General features: G+C 52.8%; 6 protein-coding genes across 6 annotated transcripts; 2 read left to right on the top strand and 4 right to left on the bottom strand.

Moving 5' to 3' along the window:
• Positions 1-3,397: 3,397 nt before the first annotated feature.
• Positions 3,398-3,870, top strand: PHYSODRAFT_321324 (hypothetical protein; the record flags this gene model as incomplete). The annotated part of the gene is made up of 2 exons (XM_009516508.1): positions 3,398-3,693; positions 3,762-3,870. The coding sequence occupies 2 exons, from the start codon at positions 3,398-3,400 to the stop codon at positions 3,868-3,870; spliced, it is 405 nt and encodes a 134-aa protein (XP_009514803.1).
• A 167-nt stretch (positions 3,871-4,037) lies between these two features.
• On the bottom strand, positions 4,038-7,419 carry PHYSODRAFT_321323 (hypothetical protein; the record flags this gene model as incomplete). The annotated part of the gene is made up of 4 exons (XM_009516507.1): positions 4,038-4,304; positions 4,345-6,336; positions 6,372-7,268; positions 7,348-7,419. The coding sequence occupies 4 exons, from the start codon at positions 7,417-7,419 to the stop codon at positions 4,038-4,040; spliced, it is 3,228 nt and encodes a 1,075-aa protein (XP_009514802.1).
• A 1,003-nt stretch (positions 7,420-8,422) lies between these two features.
• On the bottom strand, positions 8,423-8,806 carry PHYSODRAFT_321322 (hypothetical protein; the record flags this gene model as incomplete). The annotated part of the gene is made up of 1 exon (XM_009516506.1): positions 8,423-8,806. One exon carries the CDS (start codon positions 8,804-8,806, stop codon positions 8,423-8,425), a length of 384 nt encoding a protein of 127 aa, XP_009514801.1.
• Positions 8,807-9,980: 1,174 nt separating this feature from the next.
• On the bottom strand, positions 9,981-10,145 carry PHYSODRAFT_373682 (hypothetical protein; the record flags this gene model as incomplete). Its single annotated transcript, XM_009516505.1, has 1 exon — positions 9,981-10,145. A coding segment is annotated over one exon (165 nt), but the record flags the coding sequence as incomplete, so codon positions are not given.
• Positions 10,146-11,935: 1,790 nt separating this feature from the next.
• PHYSODRAFT_473658 (hypothetical protein) lies at positions 11,936-12,100 on the top strand (the record flags this gene model as incomplete). The annotated part of the gene is made up of 1 exon (XM_009516504.1): positions 11,936-12,100. A coding segment is annotated over one exon (165 nt), but the record flags the coding sequence as incomplete, so codon positions are not given.
• A 1,780-nt stretch (positions 12,101-13,880) lies between these two features.
• On the bottom strand, positions 13,881-14,386 carry PHYSODRAFT_257161 (hypothetical protein; the record flags this gene model as incomplete). The annotated part of the gene is made up of 2 exons (XM_009516503.1): positions 13,881-14,090; positions 14,171-14,386. 2 exons carry the CDS (start codon positions 14,384-14,386, stop codon positions 13,881-13,883), a joined length of 426 nt encoding a protein of 141 aa, XP_009514798.1.
• Between the last annotated feature and the right edge of the window lie 12,590 nt (positions 14,387-26,976).

The raw sequence follows: 26,976 nt of genomic DNA, 5'->3' as shown, positions 1-26,976 counted from the left end.
GATGACCGTGACGTGGTAGCAGTGGCCGAGACAACTACATGGGATGTCCTGCCAACAGGGACCGCTGCGTCCAGCCTGGAGCCAGAGGAAACGTCGGCTGCGGTGTGTAGTAGCGAAGTCGACTGGGGTGAACACGACCCAGGGCCTAACGAAGTTCCTACTGAAGCCGGAACCTCCACTGCTGACGCCGACACTGAATTCCATGATTCGGATCTAAGTGCGATCGACGACCCCGAGCAGCTACTGGAGGCGACCTATATCTCGGTCATGCATGCCATGGTTGCAGAAGGGTCTGGCGAAGGTGATGACACCGTGAACGACGTTTCGGAGCACGTCGCGAACGAGATTGAGCTTACCGACTACGCGCAAGAGCTGGCGTTCTTGCCGGACCTAACCGAAGCGTCGGAGACGACGCCGGACTACTCGGGGCAAAACGTCCAGAGTGACGAACTCAGCGTGAAGCAGCAAACGGCCCTGGTCGATGTGCTGAAGAGCCACGAGAAGGTCATGATTGCGAGCGGTAACGCCCTGCCGCCTCCAGCCTACGGGGTCGTATGTGACATCAATGTACAGGGGCACGCGCCAATCAAGCAGAAGGCTCGGCGGACCCCGCTTCGCTTCCTCGGTAAGCTGTACGAATTGCTGAAGGGTCTGTTGAAGGCCGGGCTTATCTCCTTCTCGGACAGCCCATGGGCGTCGCTAATCGTCACCGTCCTGAAGAAGAATGGGGTGGATATCCGCCTGTGTATCGACTACAAACTCGTTAATGCGATCACCGAGATTATGGAGTACGCCATGCCCCTGGTGGATGACTTGCTGACGGACATGGAGGCGTACTTGTGGTTTTGCTCGCTTGACGCCGCTAGCGGCTTCTGGGCCATTATGATGACCGAACGAGCTCGGAAGATCTCTGCTTTCGTCTGCGCACTGGGGCACTTCGAATGGTTGCGTATGCCTTTCGGCCTGAAGAACACACCGATGATCTATCAACGCATGATTGACAACGCGCTTTGGGGCTTCGTCCAACCGACGGGAGGATGGTTTAAATTCTCGGAGCGCATGCGTCTAGCTGAAGAACATGACAAGGAAGCTCATGCTGGGGTGAACGAGGCTTCGACTGGCACGGCAAAGCCATTCCGGATCAAGTTCGAGGCCGACGGAGACAACTCGCTTGGTAAGGGAGCTGTAGCCGAACTGGTCAACAGCCCTATCGCCGACATGTTCGCCAACGGGGAGCCCGATGACTCCTCGTTGACACCAGTATTCAGTCGCCGGTCATTCGTGGATGATATCTGTTTCGGAGCCGAGACTTTCGAGTCGTGCTTGGCGACGCTAGACCGATTGCTGGCACGGTTTGAAGAGTGCCGTATTAGTATCAGCTTCACGAACAGCATCTTTGTGCAGTCCAAGGTAGACTTCCTGTCCCACGAAGTCTCGGCAGAAGGTATCCGACCGGACGCTAAGAAGCTGGCTGGGGTGGCCGAGCTTCCGTTCCCGTCAACGAGGAAAGGAATGCAGTCCTTCCTTGGGGCACTCAACTATTACAGTCGCTTCATCCAAGATTTCGCGGTCTATGGAGCAGCGCTGTACCAGCGTAAGGACGAGGACTTCCAGCCCGGGGGTGACCTCACCGCGGCCAAGCACAGCTTCGCGATGTTCCAACAGAAGGTTTCGGCAGCACCGATACTACGACACTTCGACCGGAAGAAGGAGGTGCATGTCGTGTTGTTCGCCAACGAGTGGGCTCTAAGTTTCACGTCGATGCAAGAGCACGAGGGCAAACTACACCCCGTTCGCTTCTGCGGACGTGTTTTGAAGGATGCTGAGATGAATTATCACCCGGCCGAGAAAGAGGTCCTCGCGCTTCTGCTGATACTGAAGGTGTGTTATACTCAACTCGTTGGACAGCGAATCCGGGTCTACACTCGGTTTTCGACACTCGACTGGGTCCACAAGTCCAAGACATCGTTCGGTCGGGCTACCCAGTTCGCCGTCTTGCTGTCGCCGGGGCACCTGTTGGTCGAACGAGTCAAAGAAACCGACTGTTCGTTTGCTCAGCTACTTCAAGCCGGCTTGACGAACTTCGTTGACTTGGATAAGTCACTGGCGTTGGTCACACCCCGGACACGAGGGTCACCAACTGCTCGTTTGGACCCGCATCTGCTCTACGCACGCCTACCGCGGTTCTACCGAGGCTTCGTTATGTCGTTTGACGGGTCTGCGAAGACCGAGAAGAACGGTGGATACGGCAGTTGCTCGTGGATACTATGGAAGCTACCAGAGTGGACAGTAGTGCTTGCTACGAGCGCTTACCTCGAGAACACCACGGTCAACCTCGCTGAGTACACCGGGATGAACAACGGCGTCTCTGCTGCATTACAGCATGGAGCCGACGATCTAGTTGTCGTTGGCGACTCGAGGCTCGCGATCCAGCAATCCCTAGGGGATAGCCTGTCGGAAGGAGTCATTGCTGCAACAACTCAGCCACCATCAAGAACTCACGGCCAAGCTTCGGTCGGTGAAGTACCTGCATGTGGTGAGAGAGTTTAACGCTGCGGCCGACTCTCTGGCAAGCGAGACGCTCGAGTGCAAGGAGTCTACGGTGGTATCGTCGGACGACCGAGTATTAGAGCTGATGAAGCTGAACCGTATCGCTGAAGTCATCTACGAGGCTAGAACCGGTATCCACTTCGGTCGGGTAATTCCAACTCATACGCAAATTCGTCGACCTTCTTCTTCACGCGGAACGGTCCGTGCCACCGATGGGCTAGTTTCTTGGTCAGTCCTGGTCGAACCCGCTCCATGTACAGTCACACTCTGCTCCCGGGCTGCAAAGAAAACCTCGTTCTCGTCACTGCAGCTCTACTATGGTCAGGAGAACTCGGTGCCCGGTCGACCGAGGATCTATTCTCGTTGACGCCTGCCATGGCTTCCTTCTCCTTCCTGCCAAGCGACGCATTGTGCTCTTCAGTTCTCTGCAGTTTTGAGCCGGACCGCCTGGACGGCGAGTATGAAGTCGAGGCTATCCTCGATGACCGGACACCGTTGTCAACCAGCACTCACCGGGCCGTCCGAGAGTTCAAGGTGAAGTGGGTCGGCTATGACAAGCCGACATGGGAACCAGCGTCCAATCTCTCGTGCGGTGGCCTCCTGTACGATTACCTACGCCGGAAGCGAAGCGACCGACGTTTGCAAATGGTCCAGGTGGCCGACGAGGAGTAATTCTGCGCCCCAACGAGGATTGAACTGCTCGCGGGGGCAATCCAGCCCGCGATGTCAGACGAACGAGGCTACTGGAGATGATGATTGAACTGCCTGCGAGGGCTATCCAGCTCGCAGTGACAGATGAAGAAAGTTACTGGAATCTGCATGTTACGTGTTAAGTGAACGAGTCACGATGGAATGGAGATATCGGAATGGAGCCAGGGGCAACGGAAGACGCAAGCAAGCCTCGGTCAAACCCTCAACAGACGAAACAAGTGATGATGAAGCAAATGGGAGTGCGACCGAGGCTTCGGACGCAGTGATTGCCATGGAAGTAGCACGAACAAGTGCGCTCGACTTCGTGGTTGAGTATGGAGTTGATGATGAAATGGGTATGCAAGCTGTCGACACCGGATACCCGCAGCAGACCGGGTGTACAGTTGTCAAAATTGGGCTGTCATGCGAAAACATACCCGCAACGGAGCTAGCGTAAGTACGCCCGGTCTCCCGCGAATCAAGTCCGGTCTTCAACGAGCATAAGCCCGATCTTCTTGCAGGGAGACAAGACGAAGCCCGGCTGCCGCAGCTACGAACCAAGCCTCGTCTGAGGCAGCCACAGCGGTCGAGGACAGAGAAGAAGATCTGGGAACCGCGACCGAGTATTGAATGCGATGTGCGTTGACGCGTGAAAAGATTATGAAATGGAACGAACAACATGACGTTATTTTGGATTGGGATAGCACATGCAGCGTCGCCTAAAGCGCCACGGACCTCGGTCGACATTGGAAAAGAACGTGAACGAAACGGTGAAGCTGGAGCGGGGCCTAACGAGGCTAAATCTCCATCACAGCCTGAGCCAACACGCCCAGACTTGACCCGGCGGCGGAAGAAGATTCACCCGACTCCTTCGTCTCCTCATCGGGGCTTGGAGAGCGAGAACGACGAGCGTTTGCGAACTCGGCCACCCATGGAGCGACCACCATCGAAGTCCGCAGAGAAGATTCGACCACGACCGACGACGCCACGGTTTCCCGAGTCGATCCGTTGGGGACAAACAACGGGAAGTCGTTGCAATGGGCGAAAGACGTGGTCTGCCGGCGCTTGGAACCAACAGGTACGCCACGGCTCGCGGGCATCCACGTCCGCCACCTCGGAGGCCCAGTCGTCGGTAGTGGGGACCCACTCCATCACCTCGAACGAGTATTGCAGGTACGACGGCTCCAGCAAAACCTCGGTGCGGTGCTGTGGAGGTTGTCCGTCGTACGTAATGGCCCCATTCCACACCTTGTGGAGCATCCGGTCTCGCAAGCGATCTGTACGATAACTGCGCTCTCGGTGGTACTTGGACCACGCTTGTCGAAGCGCTAGGACTTGCACGTTGCGCTGACCGAGGGTGCTGGCGAGGTTGTCGATATACGCCTTGACAGCTTTACCCCTTATCCAGTGGCGACGCTCCCACAAGGCGAAACCAAGGTCGACCCTCTCGGTGGAGTGGTAGGAGTACCCCTGGAACTGCCGCCATAGGCGGACGAGAAGAGCCCGACCAGTTGCACGACGGGATATAGCCACCGAGGATGGAAAACCCGTCGTATCGATCAAACAAGGCTCGTCTGGGAAAAACTGGCGCAACACTTGGAAGGGGTGAGCAGGATCCGTCCACAAGCCAAACTCCACGATTACATCCACTGAGCTGGGGGCGACCAAGTCGTCCTCGAAGACGAGGGGGACACTGGCGTTTTGGATGAGATGCCAGCATTCCGACGCTCCGGGTGCCGTGAAACCCGGCTCCGAGAACCGGGTAGCAAGACCACTGAGCTTACGCGATCCAGGAGCTACGTCGGAAGCGTCAACCACTGCTGGGGCAATCGACGCAGGTCCAGCCCTCGGTGAAGCTGTCACCGTTGCTGTTACCATCGCCCGAGCGTGAACAGAGGCCGACCGAGTGTGGAGTCGACTCGGGATTGGCACGGTGGCCGCTTGTGAATCTACAGGAACCCCGGTCGCGGCAACCAGAGGAGAAGGAGCCTCCGAAGGAGCGACAGGTTGCGCCACCGAGGTTTCCTCTCTTTCGTCGGGGCCGAACATCTCCAGGAACAACGCTGCGCGGTCCTCGGAAGTCTCGGACTCATGAGGCGACTCACCGCTAGGTGGACGGTCTGGCGGGCCGCCAGAGCCCTCCCTGCCCCCAGCAGCCGATTCTCGAGGGGCACGGCCGACGCCGGCTGTACCAGACGAGACTGGCGAAGGAATGGAAGTCGCCGCCGAATGCGAAACCTCAGATGGAACCTCGATGACAGTACCGGAAGGCTCGGTAGCAGAACCTTGAACTCCCTGAGCGCTGGCCGACACCCCCGGAATCTCGCCGGGCTCAAGGTCATCTTGTGAAGTGTCGCTAGGACTCATACCCCCTCCAAACTCCACGTCAGACGATTCGTGCTGCTGGGCTGGGGCTGGCGAGGGAGGCGAGGCGCGACGAGCCAGTCGAGGATACAAGGGGACGTCTGAGTGTTCGTACGGGAGAGGCTGAGACTCCAACCAGCTTGAGCGAGCCGTCGTTGGGGGACGCACCATCGACCGAGGAGGCGGGGAAATCTCTCCTGATGCCGAACGAGGACTAGATGGCGCGGCGGCCGCTGCAGCCCTGGCCCTCAGGTCGAGTGACGGTCTGCCGAAGCGTTTGTGAGGAGGAGGCTGGGATGCCGTATTCCCGACGGAAGCAGACTCGGTTTGCCGACCCCGCTTGCGCGATGACGACTCAGTGGAGACCGGGGAACCAGCAGAAGCGCCCACCGAAGCAGCGGGAGCGGACGTAGCCTCGGTGGACTCATCCATCGGCACGTCGGTCGTCTTGGACTCCTCTCCCTCCTCTGACGAGGATTCGTCATGGCGTGGACTCTCGACAGTGACCGTCGGTGGGGACAGCCCGAGAAGATTCCAATCAATCTCTGCGGCGGAGATGCCGGCTGAGGCCAGGACCAAGGTGTCGACGTCGAGTCCGTGTGCTGCCGAGTGCCGACGAAGGATAGAATTCGCTCGCCGCAAGCTGTTGTTCTCGTCCGTCAACGCTTGAATGCGTGCCGTGATGACGTTTGCTCGGTCGCGGTCGGCCAACTGCTTCCGAAGCCTCTCCAACTGAGTGTTGTAGGTAACGAGGCTTGCACTTATACGCTCGTGGAGCTGGGTGTTCCGACGTACAGCAGCGGCCGAATCGGCCTCAGCAACGAGCATCCGCTTCTCCAACGACTGAGTGACGTCAGCGTGGTCGCGTTCGCTTGCATCAACTGAGCGCTGGCGTTGCTGAGCTGGACGCGCATGTCCTGGACGAGGTCCAGAGCTTGGTCGCACTCGGAGTTGGCCGAGACGAGGAAGTAGTCCGACTTGGTCCGCAGGTTCATCTCTTCAGCGAGTTTATCTTTGGCGTCGGAGAGCTCTGCCTGCAGCCGGTCGTTCTCGCGGCGGAGGGCCACCAGTTCATCAGCCTCCGCAAGAGGGAGACGCGGAGGAGCAACGGCAGCAGCCAGCACCTCACCGACGTTAGTAGCAGCTTGCAGGCTGTGGTCGAGAGCAGCGTTGACTCGAGCTGGAGATGAACGGGCAACACCCACGACGAGACGAGCGAGTTCCAGCATCTGCTGCTCGCCCAAGACGACCGCTGTCGGAGGAACCTCGGCCGGGCCAGCACCAGCTCCGGCGCGACCCCCTACAGCTGCCTCGCCCCCCACCGACGCCCCGCGAGTTGCCAACGTGACCGAAGGCGCGGGAGTTGGCGACGGTGGGGCGCTGGCGCTTGGCGGCGGTGTCGGCGGCGAGTCGGGAGCCTCTTCACTGGGAACCGCCGGCGAGGGAGTCTCGGTCGCCCCAGCAGCAGACTCAGGACTACTTGGAGGAGCCGGTGGAGGGTCGACCGAGGTCCCGGAGGCGGCAGGAATGAGCGTAGGGTCACCTGCAGGCGCGGCCGGGGCTGGGGGCACAGCACCAGCAGCGATAGGGGCGGGGGCACCCGCCGAACGAGCCTGGCGCGCCGGACGACGACCCGAAGTGTTGGTGGCGACATCAACAGCTCCCTAAGATGATCAAGAAAGAGATGGAGTCAACAACGAGGATCCGGATGACAGTGAGGAGCAGCGGGAGCGACGAACGTACCGGTCCGGAGCACTGGAGAGCCCGAAGAGCAGCGGCAGCCGCGTCGGCGAATGCACGCGACGGAGGAGCCATGGAGTCGAAGAACCGAGGACGCCTAGACGCTCACCATCGTGGGAGGCTCGCGTCGAGGCGGGGGCAGTTGTGGTATTGGAAAGTGGCAGTTTCCAACGCTGTTGACCCGCCAGCCCGACAATCAAGTTCAATCAAGGGGCGATCAAGGCGAGGTCAAGCGAGAGCTGCTTCTGATTGGATGATGACATTATCCTCGGTAGAGTGACAGGCAGTGGCCGAAGCCTCGTCGGGTCCTAATAGAACCCCGAACGAGGCTTCATGGTACCCACTTTTAGGTACAGATGCATTTAGTTACGTACTTCGGCCGCACTTATTAGTGTAGCCGCGGTCGTCATTTGATGTGTCCGGAATCGCCTTATTGCGATCGTTCACACTAGATATTTGTATAGGGACATAGGACTCATCATAGGATGGCCAGAACGAGGCCACCAGGGCCTCAGAAAACTCAGTAATAAAAAGACAGTCTTCCCTCGAAGCCAACAAGGGTCAAGTCCGACTTCGGTAAGTGTAGCTAGCTTATTGTAGTGCCTGGACACGCTCGGCTGCGTGTGGATGCCTGTCGGGGAGCTTATCGTACATTGACCGAGAGTTTCCTTGGCAGCGCCAAGAGTTGGCGTGGCCGGAGAGGTAGGAACGGTATTAGAGTATCGTTCAGTATATATTTGTGGGATTAGAGTGTCCCTGAGTGTATTAGTCTACCTACCGAGGTTTTACCTTGGTCCCCCTGTATAAGGCCTAACACGCCGGTACCCTTCCTTTCTGAGGGACTGCAGTGGGGTTGCGCGAAAGCGCTACATAGTATCCTAGCCTTAGCTCGTGGCTAGTGGTACAGGTTTTTGGGTTGACCGAAGATAACCTAAGGTGCACAGAGGCGCTTGCAACCGACCCGGTGTAAAGGATCGTTCCTGGTCTTCAGGTTTTGATCCAATAAGCACTTACCTTTGCGGGTTAGCGTGTTGTTGGTGTCTCTAATACCTTTTGGTAGAAGAGAATTTAAGTGGTATTACCACACCACATCCGCGATCGCGTCCAGGTAGCCCGGATCGAGCCTGATCGGCGAGTCAGCGAACGCGTATCGGTCCGATCCCGCCTTAGTTTGTTTTGTTAGTGAATCTCGGTTCGCACCAAGATCCACCGGGGTCCCCGAAGGGACCTGGGGAGGATGTTGAGGTTTGTCTTCTAGATCTGTTTCCAGATCGCCCTCGATTCCGTCGACAGAAGTCCTCCGAGCACTCTGTCGATCCGCGGATCTCGTTTTGTTCAGCAGCGCCTTCGTTGATCCGATATCCGACGACACCTCTTCCCCTGGTTCTTTCTTCACTTGTGCATCTTCTACGGACTCACGGTGAAATCCGGAGTCCCCAAGAGATCCGGGCACGCGCACCATTGTGGTGTAGCGGGATCGGCCAAAATCTGGTTAAGGCCTGATCGAGCTTCCCACCAGCGCCCAGACACCGACTATCGGAGGGGGTCCCCCAACGATCCGTGATCGGCTGAACTTGTTCTCACCTTGTGTACCCGTCGGCGGGCTGGATCTGCTCTCTCGGGGCTCCGAAGATGCAGCACTTGGTGAAGATCGAGTGTCTTGGCGTGACGCGGGGATAGTTTGTGGAGCAGCGCGGTAGTCTTCGCTCTGCGTCCGAGTATACGCTCCGATCGAGGGTTGTTCGCTCCGATCGGTCGGCCTGGAATCGATCCACGGCCTGTAGTTGCCTTTCCGGGTGTGTTCCTTCCTTTCCTGAGTTGCTTGCCGCTTCCTATAGCGGGATCGAGGTCGATTGAGAGACGCAGCGATCGCCGGCCAAGCAGTACCCGGTCGATCGAGGACTTGCACACGAGAGAAAGATCACTAGAGTAGATCAAGCTGGCCAAGGTATTAATCCAGTCTTAACCGTACCGCTAGTTCACTACCCGAAGTGTCAACGCTTGCCGATGCCAATGTAGTTCCTGGGACTTGACGACTTGAGGGCACTTGTGGTCTTCTGTGCAAATTGCGTTCTGATTTATGTTTAGCTGGTCTCTCTCTACCGCTACCATCTCATCTACCATCCTACAACCAACCGATTACTGGATTCTTGCCCCGACTTTGTCCTCCATATGCATCCCATCGCGGTCGATCCCCGATCCACGATCGTCCCACCATCGACTCCCGATCGGCGATCGGCGATCAACTCTCGATCGATGACTAGTGCCGGTTGCCGTACGCCGCGGATCCATCATCTTCTGTCCTCGGCCATCCTAGATCGGCGAGATCTGTCGTCGATCGGGGCTTGGGTCGACCCCGAATCACGCCACGATTCGAGCACGATCATCCACAATCCGGCTTGCCACATGTCCTGCCTTACGCGCCGGCGTCATCGGGCCACTTGAGATCTCCCGAAGAACTCCTTCTGATCCATAGATCCTCGCTGTCTGTCTCTCGATCGCTGATCCCCCATACTTCCATTCGATCGGCCCTGCCGCCTTTCTCGGAGATCAGTTCTTATTCAGCACCTCTCCACAGCTGCGATGCGATGAAGAGCGCGAGGGGATGAAACGAGCGAAGGTGATTGGAGACTCCACGACAACTTGAATGTCGCGTCCACGTGCAGCACCAAGGTGCTGGGATCACGGGTGGCAACTTGAAGCGGTCGCTTCGATGTCATGCCCAGCATGAATGGGTCATCATCAGTTCCTGTGCCGGTGTAGGGCTTTCCAGCTGTCGTTTCGCGCCACACGAACGTGAAACCCTCCCGCCCCGCCTTGCCCCGGTGTAAGCAGCCTCGCTCATCTTGTCAACAATGAGGCCATGATAGTCGTTGAACCCGATATGACGCTTCTTGCATTTTGCCACGTATCGCTAGACCGTTGACAGTCTTGGGAATGATTTTTATCCAGGTCAAAATTTCGTGCCGAATTATCGTCAGATTAATAGCTTGTGTTGCTAGTTCACGAGCAAACGTGTTCATGGACTTTGTCATTCGTGGTGCGAATAGGGCGGTTTTCGTGACGTGCTGGCTAGTCTCGGCGAGATTCACGATCTTGAAAGCTTCAAAGGTTACAATCTGACCACACCATGCGCAACGAGCGTAGGGAGACGCAGTCCCGCCGGTAGTAGTTGAGTAGTCGAGACCGCTTGTCGTGCGGCTCGATCTCCGTGCAAATGTTGCAGGACCGAAAGTTGCTTTTAATGACCTTGAAGGAGCGAACAACGGCAGTAGCAGTTCGGAGTCACGCTGCAGCAAATGGTGGGCAAGGGCAAGCCACTGCAGCAGCAAGGCCATGGTGTAGAGCATATGGAGGCGTGGAGAACAGGGAAGATTCGAAAATGTCTGAGCCGAGTACTTGCCTACGTTAAAAAAAGCGCCGTCCTTGGCCAAATAAATCCTCATGTGATGAATTGAATTAGGCTGGCTAATATATGCGTGGACATGAGCACGAAGAAATCAGGTGATATGGTCCACTTATCGGTCCTGCTGAAAAATCTGTGGTGCTGGTTGTACAAATCGTGATGACATCGCGGCTCACTGGGTGCGATAAGTACAGCGCGTGCGTCTTCGTAAGAATGCGTGTGTTGCGAGGCCGTCCTTTCCCCAAGATGCTAACTCCAAGAATGAGTGTGTTATGAGCAGAGGTTAGGATAACTCAAAGTATTGTATTACTCAGTAAGACAATTTCGGTATTAATACAGATTGTATTAATACTTATACTCGTTTTTTGGGCGAATGTATAAGGATAATTGAAGTAATACTACTCCTCGGAATTGGTAATACCAGTAATATTTTACGGTTATACTTCCAGAAGCCCCTCCGAACCCACACAGGCGCTATTTCAGTGCATGCTCGCACACTTTCACTCTCTATACGTCCTCCGCGGTGCTATTCGATACCCGTCGGACCACGGGACCCGCGCGAGGGCCCGTGCCAACGTCTACCACGACCTAAACAGAATCTTCTATCTAAATGCAAAGAGGAAGCTTGCGTTCGATCACTAAACCAAGCTACCGACATACTTCCCAACTACGCACAAAAATATTTCCCTGCCTGTGTTAATTAAGACCAGTGCCGCGGGACTACCACTACATAGCCACATCTTCAGGTCGCGCTACGCTTGTCTTGGCTGCCATTGCAGCATAAGGACCGTCGTATGAATACTACAGTATGAAGAAGGTCTTCAATGCCATTCGGATCGTCAAGGTGATAGGAACGCTTCAGCGGCTCAGTATAGACTCGCCACTGGCGAAGCCGAGCTAATGTGAGCCACATAAATTTTTACTAGCATAAAGTATTACCCAAAGTATTAATACAATCTGTATTAATACTGATACTTGTTTTCTATACGAAAGTATTGTACAACCGATATTTATACCAGACCTCCAGTAGGGCCAGTAATACTAATACCATGATTTGGTCGATTATCCTAACCTCTGGTTATGAGGGCGTTCTCTCCACAAGATGCTAATATCCCCATACGCCCGCCAGTACGACAACCAAGAAGCTCGCCGTGATATTTTCACGGTTATGTACAACGTCTTATTAATCTAGACGCGTTTGTGCATGAACAGCGGTTCAAGCTCATCTACCAATGGCGGCAGCAGCGCGCGAGTATCGATTTGGCTTGCAGGACAGTTTGCGGGCCGGCACAGGAACGGTCCTCTTTACTGAATCTGAGTAGGAGCTCGCGGTATGGATCAATGAGCTGAGGGGGAGGGTGTACCAATTTCGGCCATGTTGTTGCACTTACAGGTCCTGAAAGTACTGTAGGCGACGCATACGGTGTCGAAGGCATTAGTACAGGAAGTAGATCCCATCGAGAGCAGCTCGGTCTGTGACGAGATTCTTGAGTCACCATGAGCTGTTTTGTATTTGACAATGCGCGACAGCCATCACTTACACTCCCGGACAAAATATTACGGCCACCTAGATTTTTGCTTATAGCTTTTTTTCTTCTGCGAGTTGGCAGTTGCTGTTTAGATGTGTTGACTACACCCTTAAGAAGCATAGTTACGATGAGAAGTTTGCGAAGTTCGCTCTGCGCGGGGAGGCTCCCATACAAAAAACTGTATTGTGGGGCCGGACACAATATACGACCACTTTATCCATACAAATTTGAATACACGCCTACCGTTATCGGTATAAGTTCTGTAGGTGTGAAGAAGAAACAAAACAGAGTACGAAATGTTGGAGGGATACCAGGTATAGCCCTTGTATTGTGCACGTAACATATGATAATGTAGCCATTTCTTTATCCCATCAATTCTGTACCCCACACATGCTCAGCATACATACGGGCTTTGGCGCATGTATGCTATAAATAGAACGTGAACTATACAAATCATATCACTAATTAACATGTATGCTGAGAAATACATGCGCCTACTATATACAACATCCCTAACCAATACCATGTATGCTGATCATTTATGAGTGCAAAAACAAATTCTTCCCACAATGTTTTTTGCTAACGGAAACAGCATGAAAGACCCAGCAAACTGGGTGTCATTTTTAAAGATGTAAAATTTATGTAACTTATGAAGAACCTCAAACATTATCCTTTCGAATCAGTCGACAAATCGACGGTCTTCGTAGGTCAGACGAAATTTGAGGATCTCAAAATGAAGTAACAACTAAATGGAATTTGGAGATCGAAAACAACACATAATTGGGGCGAGCCCCCCCCTATAATCACGTTTTTTTTTCTGGGATAGGGGACAACGTAGGTGCTGCTATCGCAGACCAAATCGGATTATATCCGTGGTACATCAAGTCAAACGATGACCCCTCTTGACGTATAATTGGTATATTTTCTTGAAACCGGTACGATTCCACTGGGCCGACCAAAAGGTTTATTATATGCATGGGCAGATCGAACCGGTGATGGTATCAATCAGTACATATAGCTTTGATAAGCATGCACATTTTCTACAAGCTGCGAACAGATCTCAACCAATGTTCGCATTTTTAATTTGGTAAGGCATTGCGACGGTTGACATCTTGCATCTGAAGTTTTAAGGCAAATTTCCGGGCAGATGCTGCGGCTGCAAAACAGGCGCAGGAGATGACGGTAGCTAATAAGAAAAATAGTAATTAATAAAATTAAAATAGAAAAGATATTTATACCAAAATTCTGCTATCCCAGCCTTCGCGGAGCCGTAGTACAGGAAGTAAATCAGAGGTTTATAAGCGGTTTGGGCTTATATCTATCATGACGTTCCCGGGACCGAAGACCTTGCATTTTATCTGGCTTTAACAACTAACTGGGGATGGTACTTTGAACTCGGTTGCAGTAATCTCACAGTACTACATTTTTATGAATATCAAAAGTTGGGTTACTTTTATCGCCGCAGGAAAGGATCGTTTACCAGGTCGAGCGACGAATTAGATTCCGGTCCTCAATTGCAAGATAATCAGATCATTTGTTACTCTTTTACCATTGATGCTACAATTTTTTAATGCGACGAGAGAGCCAGTCTGGGTGCTGATTTAGTTTAGCGCACTCCAGTAGGCGTCCTGCTGCTTGGAGTCCATCAGAACATACATCGCCGGGACGTAGAGGTCGACGCCGGGGTCACGCACCATGACGATGAGGCACTGCGTGGAAGGCTTCGGCACCATCTCGAAGGTGCCGTTGATGAATACAGCAGCGCCCAAGTAGCGCAGCAGTCTCACGAGTTCGGGATGCCCACCCAAATCCTATAAACCGGTGTTGTCCACACCAGTGGGTGTGGACAACACTAAACTGCAAAAAACGGCCTTGGGTCTTCTTGGGCCACGTTGCCCAGCGGAGCGCTCTCGATCACGCGCAAGGCATCGCTACCGGTGACTTGCGCGCGAGTGTACTTGATGATGGAGATCCCTGGCTGCCTGGTGATGGTGCTGAGCGTAGCGTCGGGGTACGCTTCTCTCATGCTAGCCATGACCCGCTGCCATACCATGCCAGGTGGCAAGGACAGGTTTGACAGGCAGGCAGACTGGTGGGCGGTGCGCATATCGTCTCGCACATCGGTGACTTCAGGCAGAGGTTAGGTGTGATTGTTGCGGGCTCGTATCGTGTCGTCACGGATGATGAGTCGGGCCTTGCAACCCCTCTGGCCGCGGTGGCGGATGCAGACCGAGTAGGTGATGTTGGTCTCCGAAGTTTTTATCTGCTACCGCATTTCATTCCTGCCTAACAATCGCCCCGAAACACCTCTCGTATAGATCGTACTTCGGTGTGACTAGTCAATTGTCGGATTAAAACTAGAGATACGCTGATGCACAATTGGACGGAATTGTTCGAAATAATTTAATCAAAGTGCTTGTGTAGAGTGACAATCCGACCGAAACCCCGAATTCAAGAGCCATAACTCGGTAACCACGAAAGGCCCACGCACCGTAATCCCCGCATTATGCTTAGAACTATTATGGCAGCATCCCGGTAAGCGGGTTGCTTTGGGGGACGAGACGAAACCCATTTTTATAAAATGGGGAACGACTCCCCACCTCGAATCAATCTCACTCGAAATTGATATATTTAAGAACCGGACTCTGCCTCAAGTACACCACTCAAGTGGGACATGATTTGACCTTATGTAAATAAAAGATCCGCTGAACAATAGAATGCATTGCGGACTTTACCAACATGTAGAGCATAGATATACACTACATATCAAGCGCTAGCATTCCTGTACAGCCAAGTAGTCGAGCACAAGAGCTCGAGTACAACATCAGGGCCCATTTTCGGGCGAATGTAATCATGCCGATTTTCGACAAATTACATTGTGTTTATGAAGGACCTTACAAAACATAGGATAAAATACCACCATCGTTTTGATTTATCCTGGTATCGGCACTGTTGATTGGTAGAAACCTAACTGAATGTGAATGCATGCGGAGGTGGGGGGGGGGGGGTCATGGGTGCCAAGTTTGAGAGGAGAGTTCTGAAGTAATATGGCGAGCTATGAGCCATCAGTACTGGCAAATGCGCTTTGGAGTCTATAACTTTCGCTTGGACCCTTTGCCTTATCCTTTCTATCTGGAGCGGATCGTCTAGATTTGAGTGACCCCCACAAATTATCCTTTTCCGGTGTACTTGACGCATAATCAGGTTGTTAATATATTAATTTTGAATTAAAAATCGGTGTATCTTACTTCGTAGTTGTAGCACGCAGTGCCGTACAGCTATGGTGGATCTTCGTCAAAGATGCGCGCCGCAAAACACCTTGGCGGCAACTTGAAACGAGTGGCGTAATAAGAAATACGACATGGCATTAGGACGAGCCGCTACCGACGAGTCAGCAAGTGAAGAGCAAATCAGCGCAAAGTTAGTTGACGCTTATTAACTCTTTGGTAGCAGTTTGCTGACTGTTGTGTATTGTGAGCTGCTGTTGCTTCTCGTTATTGACAGCTGTTTATTCTCCGTCCTCTATACGCGAATCCTGTCCGTGTGTCACTCGGTCACGCTTTCCGCCCCTACAGCCTACACCTGTCATTTCGACTACGCTACCGCGGTCCAATCCCACGTATTATTCACTCATCAAGTCGACTTGAACTGGCTTTTAAACTATAACCGGAATTACAAAACTAGACATGGTAACGCTAAAACTCGGACTTACACGGATCCGATCGGGGTGTGATTATCACATCCCCCATTTTGAAAGTTGGCGCACGGCGGACGGACGGACCAAGGCAGCGAGCGGGAGGACGCCTGGCGTACGGGAGTGAGCAGCGGAGTGCAGCGGCAGTGGACACTACCACAGTGAGTACATGCATACATCTACATAAATAAACTACTGTACGGTTTCGGGAGTTCCACCTGTTGGGATAACTGGTACCTTCAGGGCAGTCGAGGGTTTACAGTACGGACTTAGGGGTAGACTGGTGCTGATTAGGCGTTCTTAGGGACACCTAATTAAGAGTCCGTGGGATGCTGCAGTAGGCCGCCATACCTACGAGATGGCCCACTCCGCGTCGAGACACCCACGGACGGCGCAGCCGCCGGACAGTCGCTCTGAATCCACAACATTGCTACTTTGTATGAGTGTCCGATTTAATTATTTGGCATGCTTATACTGTAGTACTGTGGCTTTCTGCTTTAAGCCCGTTACCATCCTTAATAAGGGGTGTTTTAAACGCCTTTTTAGGATAAGAAAGATTGCAGCTGGCACCCGCCGCCGTTCTAAGACTTTGCTCTGTCGCACCTTTTGCTCTTCGGAGCCGCGACCCTGAGGCGCCCATGTTTGCCCACCAGCGGCATCGGAAGTCTCATACCCAACCGAGTTTTGGCAGATCCATGTGGCGATAAAAGCCGGCTTTGCCGGGCCGCCTGTTTAAAACTCGGAGTAGTGGTCGTGTTACACAATTAGTGTATGGGACCGGCACGTTGAATTGGGGGAAACCTGGTTCCGTGCTTCCGTGCCGCGACAGAGCGCATGCGGCCAGCCACGTGGCTTGGGTGGGGACTCGAGCCGAGCCACTGGGGACAGTGACTTGAGGGCTTATGGCTTACCTTTTGTTTAGCGGCAAACTGGGACCGTCAGTTCCTTTCGGGGGGCAACGGAAATCTTTTTGCTTCGGCAACTGAAACCGCTTACCGCATTTCCGACCCACCCACACCCAAACATACAATCCAATAACACACAAGACAAAAGAGAGCGGTATTTGCATTGCTACATAAGGGGCTTCTAGCCTATTGCGACCTGTGTCGTAGTAGAAGAAAGCTTGATGTGTGCTACCTTGCCTACGCTTTTTCGGGTTATGTAGATTTGCGGTCTAAACGATCCTTCGATGCCTATGATGCCAGTGGATGTTCCAGTATACAAAGCAATGCCCAACAACTGACCCATTACCCCTTACAACCGAAAGTGGTTAATTGCCTGGGCTGATATAGCTCAGTGGCATTAAGCAGACACTCTACCACGGTCAACAAAGGAAGTGACAACAACCAAATAGGGGGGGAGTTGTCGCTTCAGCACCAAAAGAAGACCCGCTGCCAATTTCTCCAAAGGTATTGTGACACGGCGGCAATAAAGCGGGTTGTGCATCAAGGTGGTAAAAGTGGAGGTGAGGGACTGAAAGCAAAAAAAAACATACCGATTCAAAAGCTTGGCTAATGAGGCGTCTTACCGTCGTTTAAATTGCCGTTGGCATAATAACACCGGGAATGCCGTAGGAGAGAGAGAAGGTCCCAGGTACTTGACCTGGTGGCGTATATTTAGGCACTTATTTCGGAGCCTGCTGGAAGCTGGCACTTTGACGTCTAAGTGAGTTACCCGTAACTATTCGTAGTTGATCGATTTCCCTTCCTCAGGTCGTGGTGAGGCGGCGGTTTGAGGGGATGCGGTTGCAGAGGTTAATCGGGAGTTCCATTAGGGGGGTAACTTAGGGGGTTCCAGGGGATGTAGTGATGGAGGTAGTTGAGGGTCGGAAATAGACTTACGTGGCTTTTGTATCGGAATCGCTTCGGGCGAGACTCGAACCCTCAGTGGAACGCTTGATCTTCGTGGGCCTTACCCACGGGGACACTAAGACCCCCCGGGAATGCCGTAGGTGATGTGGTTACTTTAGGCTTTTTCTGCGAACACGGGTTTCAAACAGGAACAGACGTCCCTTCAACGGTAACGCACGGTACTAATCTCTTCAAGGCGGTGCGGCGGAAGATAAACGGCATAGGCGATGCCGAGCTTACTCACCTACACTCCGCGCCAAGTGCAATCACGCACCCGGGTTTGTAGCTATATCTCAGTCAATATTTAGAGTTAGGAGCTGCGCTTTAGATATGTTGCTGCTACTACCGTTACCGACCCCGCTCTTGCGTTAACGATCGGCATTCCCATGGCTGTTGTGGGGCTCACATACAAGCAGACAAATATGGCTTAGTGACACAATTATCACGCAGATTGGACCATACAAAAATTCATATATTAAGATTAGTGGTGGGACCGTAAAAATCCCAACCAGTACGGCATTCGCAAAGATGCCGCCCAAGCCACGCGTCAGCGACGAAGAACGCGGGAGAATCCAAGGACTGCACGAGGCCGGGTGGTCTAACAGTGCTATTGCACGCCGTGTTGGTCGCAGCGACCAAACGGTGGCTCGCATCGTCGCTCCAAAGGCGCCGACGGAGCGGAAGAAGCTCGACCCCCCCCCCCCCCGCCCGTCATGTCGGACCGCGAGGTGCGGCTAGTCGTGCGGAAGGCAGCGATATGTGTATAATCTCTCTGAATACATGCTTCCTTACGCTCCCAAGCACTTTGGGCTGGAGTATATCTTTCAACAAGATAATGCTTCTATCCATACGTCGAAGCGCACGGCCGATTTTTTCGAAGAGCAAGAAGTGATGGTGATGAAGTGGCTCGCTCGTTCTCCGGACCTTAATCCGATAGAGAACTTGTGGGCCATTCGTGCAGTCCTTGGATTCTCCCGCGTTCTTCGTCGCTGACGCGTGGTTTGGGCGGCATCTTTGCGAATGCCGTACTGATTGGGATTTTTACAGTCCCACCACTAATCTTAATATATGAATTTTTGTATGGTCCAATCTCTAACATAGCTTAGAACCATACATAGTAACAGGTTACTTTTACGGCGAACTAATAGATATTTGATTGTTGTTTTGCAGGATTCATGGCTCGAAAACGAAAGTATACGAGCGAAGACGATGTCAGAACAGCGTATCCTGCACCTGATGGAGACGAAACCCCAGCAGAAAAGCAAAGAAGGCTCAATAATTTGGAGTTGGCGTTCGGAGTATACTGGTTCAGCGGGCACAACCTGCTTACGAAGAAGCGGTCGCGAAACAGGAACGGCGAAGGGCCGCTGGAGAAGAGATACCGGACGATGATCCTGCATTGCGTTTGCAGAACCTTATCCCTGACAACGATGACTTCCGGCTCCGACTGCATGTGTCTCAGAATGCAAACCCGGGTACGCATAACACCCCAACGGCATCCGAAGTGGCAGCAATTGTGATTGATGGGCATGTGGTTCTGTCTCGCGATATTTTGATCTCTACGCGTCAGGGTGGCTTCAAGCGTATATTTGAGACTAGCGACAGCTACGACTCACTACAGTATCCCCTGCTCTTACCTTACGGTGATACCGGGTGTACGTATGGCATTCCGTACGTGCGAAGTCCGACTGGTTCCGATGGAGAACTATTACGGATGTCACTAAGGGAGTTCGAGGCATATCTGCTGTACGACAGGTCGGCAAGTAATTCTCTGAGGTGGACGTCTCACACAGCAGTATTGTGTAGACCAGTGGACCAAGTGTGAGCAGGAGCGGCTACGCTACATAGAGCTGAACCAACTTCAGTACCGTCTGGAGACACTTCAGGGACTGAGTGATGCGTTGCGCAGCGAAACCATTGATGTTCACAGAGTTGCAGCTGATGCGGAGGTGGAACGACGCGCTGCCGGGTCTACCAGAGAGCAGACGCGTCGTGAAGAAGAGAATTCCGACGCCCCTGACGCCGAAACTATCGGGCGCAAGATTATTATACCTCCCACGTTTACGGGAGGGCCTCGCTACATGCACCAACGTTTCCTCGACGCTATGGCAATCGTAAGAGAGACCGGCGCGCCAAATCTGTTCATCACCATGACGTGCAACCCTAACTGACCACAAATCAAGGAGAATCTGCGACCGAACGAGAAGGCAACTGACAGGCCTGATGTCGTTGCGCGAGTATCCATGCAGAAGCTGAAAGCATTGAACAAGGACCTCGACCAAGGCATCCTGGGTATCCAAGCCGCTCGGGTCCATGTGGTAGAATACCAAAAGCGAGGGCTTCCCCACGCACACATTCTTCTGATTAGGCGACCTGAAGATAGACCCGTGTCCGCAGAAGACGTGGACCGATTAGTGTCGGCAGAGCTCCCTGATAAAGAGAAGCATCCCGAACTTTACGAAACGGTGATCTCAAGCATGATGCACGGTCCATGTGGAAGACAGAATCCGAACTGCCCCTGCATGAAGAACGGTAGGTGCTCTAAGAAGTTCCCCAAGCCGCTTACCGAGGTAACGACCATGGTCCAGGATAAGAGTCCTGGATACCGTCGGAAACGCCGTTCCGGTGGGTTTGTGGTCCACAAGGGTAAAGTGTGGGACGGTGCGACGATCAACCAATGGATTGTGCCATATAACCCTTTTTTTTCGAAGAAATACAATTGCCACATCAACGTCGAAGTCTGTTCGACAAACAGGGCTGTCAAGTATATCTACAAGCACATGTACAAGGGCTCGGAAATGACCACGATCACTATTGAAGGAGAAGAGATTCAAGCCAACGAGATTCTATAGTATTTACTCGGGCGCTACATTTTGCCTGTTGAAGCCTGTATGCGGCTGTTTAAACATCTAACTCAAGGGTCTACGCACTCAGTTGTGAACTTACCCGTTCACTTGGAGGGTATGAGCTTGGTTGCATATCGACAGCACGCAACGAATCGACAACTGCAAAACTTGGTGCGGACTGGCGTCAATACGTTGCTCAACTGCATTTTTCAAGTTATGTGCAAACGACCCCATTGGAACGGCGGGTCTTCTGTAAAAAGACGTCCCTACAAAATACCGCTGAGTTACCGAGGGCAGAAAGCACTGGAAACCGTATAAACAATACGTGGCTTCGCTGGGACGCATGGTGCATGTGTTTCCTCAGGATCCGGATAGGTTTTACCTGCGACTTTTGCTGTGTGACAGGCGGTCTCCTAAGTCTTTCGAGGACCTACGAACGATTAATGGTCATTTGTATTCCACTTATCAAGAGGCGGCGGCAGCTGCAGGGTACTTGGAAAACGACCAAGAGTGGCAAGACTGTCTGGCGGAGTCGGCATTGTTCAAGATGGCTAAGGAACTGAGGCAGCTATTTAAAATTATCCTGGTGTATTCGCTGCCGCGCAACGCCATAGAACTTTGGGACAACTTCAAGGTGCAAATGTCCGAGGATATCGTTCGGAAGATCGAGCATTATGATGCGGAAAAACATTGAACGCGAGGTTGACTTTTGCCAAAGGATGGCTGAGTACGAAGCCTTGCTGGATGTGACCAAATACCTAGATTCAAACGGGAAGACACTCGAAAACTACGGCCTTCCTGATTTGTCGTTCTACAGCGATGTCGCGGCGGAGGTTGATGAACAAGATGCTCGACCCGTTGACATCACTCGCCAAGAACTCGACGCGTATAGCACAAGTGATCTCGAAGGGACTGATATGCTAGCTGATCGAATGAACGAGAACCAGAAGGAAGTTTTCGACCAAGTGATTGAAGCGGTGAATCATCCGGTACAAGGGCAGAAACTATTTTTTGTGGATGGACCGGGTGGTACTGGCAAGTCTTTCCTGTTGGAGCAGATGCTTGCCCATGTCCGCATGCAACGCAATGTTGCGATTGCTGTAGCTTCCAGTGGTATTGCCGCAACTCTTTTGACAGGGGTCACACAGCCCACTCGACGTTTCGAATTCCACTCAAGTTGTCTGAGTTTGCAACCTGCAGTCTATCCTGGGAGAGTGCTAAAGCGAAGATGGTTAGGGAGTCAAGCCTGATCATTTAAGACGAGGCGCCAATGATGAACCGCGCGTGCTTTGAGGCTGTAGATAGAACATTTCGCGATCTCATGCACAACGAGTCCGAGCCGTTTGGAGGAAAGGTGATGGTGTTTAGTGGAGATCATCACCAGATTTTGCCAGTTCTGAAGGACACTACGAGGGCCGAGACAGTGAAGGCCTGTTTTAAATCTTCGCCACTCTGGGGGCATTTGCGCCAAGTGCGGCTAACGGAAAACATGCGTGTGTGGACAGCTCCTGACCAGGTCAGTGCAGCCGAGTTAGCCGAGTTCTCTGATTTCTTACTCCAGATAGGCGAGGGTCGCAACCCAGTCTACTCGGAGATCGGTGAAACGACATTTGCCTTCCGCGCGATATGTGCGTCATACCGGGAAATACCCAATCATCGTCAGCGGTTGATGAAGAAACAAAAGAGAGTGACGAGATGGAGGCGCTGCCCAACTTTAATCTTCTACCGCCAGAGGATCATGAAGACACAGAGGACCCAGATGACAGTCGCCGAGAGCGTAATGTCAACGCTCTTATTGACGCTATCTACCCAGGCGTGGAAAACAATGACTTACCAGATGAGTACTTCGTTGAACGAGCCATTCTAGCACCTATGAACGCAAGTGTCAGGCGTATCAATGACATGGTGTCTGCGCGTCTTTCGGGAGACACAAGGGAGTATCTCTCCAATGATTCGCTGGAGGGAGTTGCGGACCCGAATATGTTTGAGCAAGAGTTCTTGAACTCGCTGAACTTTTCTGGCATTCCACCGCACAGGATAGTTCTAAAGGTTGGCGCTCCCATCATCATGATTCGAAACCTGAACAGCGATGCTGGGTTGTGCAACGGAACACGGCTTCGCGTGTTGTCTCTGCGCGAGAAAAGCATCGAAGCAATTATAATGTCGGGACCTTTCAAGGGGAAAAAGGTCTTCATTCCGCGAATCATCTTCTACACAGAGGATGACGATAGACAGTTCCCGTTCAAGCTCAAGCGCAAGCAATTTCCAGTTGTACCAGCTTTTGCGATGACTATTAACAAGGCCCAAGGACAGTCTATCCATCACGCGGGAATTTACTTAGAGTCACCCGTCTTTGCTCACGGACAACTCTACGTGGCGCTGTCGAGAGTTACATCAAGGAAGGCGATCAAGATTGCAGTGGACCCGGAGGCTATCGACGAGGATGGGAATATTCAAGATATTTGAGACGCAGAATTAACTCAAATACATGTTACTGGTCTGAGAAATAGCAAGTGAGTACACGAGTAAGTATATAAAAGTTTGGCCGTGTAGATAAGTAAATAAACTCCAAATGAGTCAAAAAACCAAAGACGCCCCGCCGCAGCGAAGCGGAGGCGGGCAATCTAACAAACCAAGCCTTAGCGTCCGCGTAGCGGGCGCCTAGAGCGCTACTGGCTCTGGCTCTAAGATGCACGCTATCCGTAAGTGGCATGTTTCCGGTCACTGCGCGTTTCCGGTCAAGCCAAACGCTATATTAAGGGACAATTTTTGCACCAACCTACTAAACCCAATATTGCTTCGATTTCATTCAAATCTTCAGAGCTTGCTAACCCGATGATTAGCTATATTTTGGTATGTTCTGGGTTAGTTTTCACTGCGAATTGGCTCTAATACAGTGGAAAGCATTTTAGCCCTACCGGCTCCAGTCATGACAGCATCTGGAGGTACATAGAAAGGGTAATTTGGCTAGCGCTGCCATGGCTGGAATGGCAAGCTCCTTGCTCGGCCAAGTGGAAGTCTAGCGGCGCCCGAAGCTTGCCCTACACCTTCCCTGGACCTTCTAGTGTTGATAGCGACAGCATAGAATAACAGGATCGCGTCCTTTACGGCGTCAGAGCACGATGCTGGAGGCATCTTTTTATATAGAAATTTGTATGGAGAGCTCACTTTGACTTATTTTTGTATGGTGACCAGATGACCGGTAATATGATGCATGAACGGAAATACACCCCCTCCTTTTCTTGATTTTTGTATGAGTCCTTAAGTGACCGGAAATACGTATTTCACGGATAGAGCTCGCGTATTCATGGCAAAAGACGTTCAGGCCGCTAGTTTCTTTTAGCGCATGACAGGTGAAAGCTATTAGCCCTTCGATAGGCAAATAAAAATAGGCTTTAAAAAGCCTACTCGCCTTCAATGTCTAAGCATTTTGGGTGCCGCGTCACGGCAGATATCCAATCCGCTATACTTGTATGTATGTCCAATTGCTTGGTGACCGCACACAATGTGTATTATTAATACTTAAGTTGTTGTCGATCATGGACTGATACACAGCGGGTGCACAGGGTGTTTGAGCAGAGCAACTTGGGGGCGCATCCGTCACTCTCGTCACTACCATGCTCGCCGTGTTGCTGTTCGACGTTGGCCTTACGTTTGGCAGCAAAGGACTTGCCGTAGATCCACTTGTACTCCCCAGAGGATCTTCGTTTTTCTTATCACCCTTGCACTTGGCCGCCCGTGACGGCGGCTGCCATCCGCATATTCCCGTCTGATGGAGCCGTCCACTGTGACCTGCGACTTCGAACGCGGCCTCATGAACGCGGTCTCATGAACGCGGTGACGGAGCAGATTCCTCTGGTTGAGATCGGCGGGTGACTATTTCATTGGAAACAGGCACTTATCGCGCAAAATGCTTGCTCTGCGCATTCCCCTCGACCCACGGCCTAAACGAACCTGGGACAAGCGAACAGTAAGCACCGAGTCGATTTCTAGTGGCGCAAAGTGGCATCTGTTGCTGAGAAGGCTGCGCTGAGAAGGCTATTAGCGAGTACCAGTCACGTGCACGAAGCAGCTAGTGTACGTGATGACCACCGTCAAAGTGCAACGAGCGACGCGCAGCAACTGTAGCCAAGGCTCTGAGTGCCAGGATGCTTCCAAGGACCAACAGAGCTTCAAGGAGAGACGACCCAGCAGCAAGGACTACAACAGGAACAGGATCGAGGACGGACGACGCAAGGAGGGTACGCAAGTACTGGTAAAGATATCCGAAGCGGCGGCGAAAGATAGCGAGCAGCAGTCAAGACGGCGGCGGCGACGGGGTGAACAAGCGGAGGAAGAGTCGAAGAGAGCATGACATCGAGGATAGCACACAAGGGGCGTGGAAGAACGAAGGGGTGAGCGAGGCAACGCTGGAAACTCGCCGACGTGCCACCTCACCCAAGGCAACGACCAAGACCGACGATTGGCCAAGGTGTGCTGGTCAGAAGCCGTTGGCTGGTACCCATGGCGCCCACGCCACCAAGTGATGGCAGTAAAAGTGTAGTCAGTATCGAAATAGCGCTGTAGGGTACAGATCAACCCATACAGTAGAGCCAAGCAGAGTGTAACGTCAATACACGAAGCAGTTGGTCGTAGCAAGTCGACTAAGGCCAAGTGCAGTCGAAGTGAAGAGCCCGGTCCGAGGTGACGAGCAGCGTGCACACAGAGTCACAGTGCACACGTGCGTCCATCGACGACCAGTACCCCGCGGACACATCCGCCGGAAGGGAGAACCCGCGAGTTGTGCGCGCACGTGGGCACAGTTCACAGAGGGACAGCTCCAGTCAGCTATCGCCTACCTGGGCCCGATAAGAAGCGGAGGGGTCGAGGATCACGTGCGAGCACCTGGGATTGGCGACGTACAAGGCGTTGTGCGTGTTGGATATCGCGTGGAGCGGTGTATATTTGTATAGGCGACGAATTGGCGTTGCTAGCCGCCGAGGACCCCGGCGCTGCAGAGCCGCGGACTCGGACAAGGTGCGGACGGTAGCTGCAGAAGGGCAGATCGCTTACTGAACCTCGGTAAACCGGTAAAGCCGGCTTGTTTGAGCGGCTGTCCGTTTTGTGGGTTCGGTATATAGTGCCATATCATTTTTGTAATTAATTGTGAATCTTTCCAACGAATGTTTTGCGTCGAGGTTTGTTTCCCGGCTTCGGGATTGGGCCAAGAGTTTGGGGTGCCCAGCGATGCCAGTCACACGCGTATCCCATCGCTAATAGCCGCTAGACAGCGGTCGTAGCGCCAATCTGTCAGCCTTAAACTGCACGCTCTTGCAAACTATCTCGCGTGACGCACGTGACGCAGCTACGCGGGATATTTGATCATTGTAGCACGAGCCTCACGCGTAAGCTCGCCGATATTATAGTTTGAATGGCTGTACAGCTTACCGAATCGAAGCAAAGTGATGGCGCCCTGCGTACGTATCAATGTTCGTAAAACAGCGTATCCTCTGCTTGAGGACAGCCCCATGCGCGTGCGAAGGGCAGTATCTTGAAAAGACGTAGAGCTACATGAATACACATATGAGGAACATGAAAATGCACCCGAGGACAGGCGTCGGAAGAGATTCGCTAAGCAGGCGGGGGTTGGCTGCAGTAGACAACACAATCCATTTCCCCCCTTGGTCGCAGCAAGCCACACACACTTCCTGAACCAACCTCATTTGAGTGCCAAGAGCGAATTCCAGCACGCGACAAGTTCAAGACACTCACTGCCTTGAGCCGATGAGATCACCAGCAATCGACCAAGCAGTTGGCAGTCGCTCAGTGGTATCAACTACATTTCCCGACAACTACGAATCCGGGCCGGATGATACCCAGTCAGCCTGCTTTGTTGGCGCAGCTGAGGTACAACCGTCACCTATCTGGGAGAACCGCGCTCCTTCGTCAACAGTGACATCTCCTCGAACGACGGCACGAATTGTTGACATGAACCTCGGCTCAGTGCTTGCAGGATGGAGCAATACTGCTGGTTACGCGAAGCGCATAACACACCCCAAGCAGCCCCTGGCGGACGGGCAAGTCAGCCAACTTCTGCAGCGACGCAATGGCTACAAGCGGGTCCAAGCTTATCAACGGGGCGGGTTGGGCCTTCATCGCCCCTGTATGACGAAGTGGATCTGTCGACAGTGCCCGCGTGTGTTCGAGAGGCTGTGCTTTCTCATCGACCTCTACCTGGATGCATTATCGTACCGAAAGGGCCACGAGAGAGATCGGTAATTTTCAAGTATGGAGTGCGTCTTCAAACTGAGGTAGACGGTTCAACAAT

Source organism: Phytophthora sojae (assembly GCF_000149755.1).
Source record: "Phytophthora sojae unplaced genomic scaffold PHYSOscaffold_1, whole genome shotgun sequence".
Lineage (NCBI taxonomy): Eukaryota > Oomycota > Peronosporomycetes > Peronosporales > Peronosporaceae > Phytophthora > Phytophthora sojae.
Note: the sequence above shows the minus strand (reverse complement) of the source record. Positions and strands in the feature narration are given on the sequence as shown.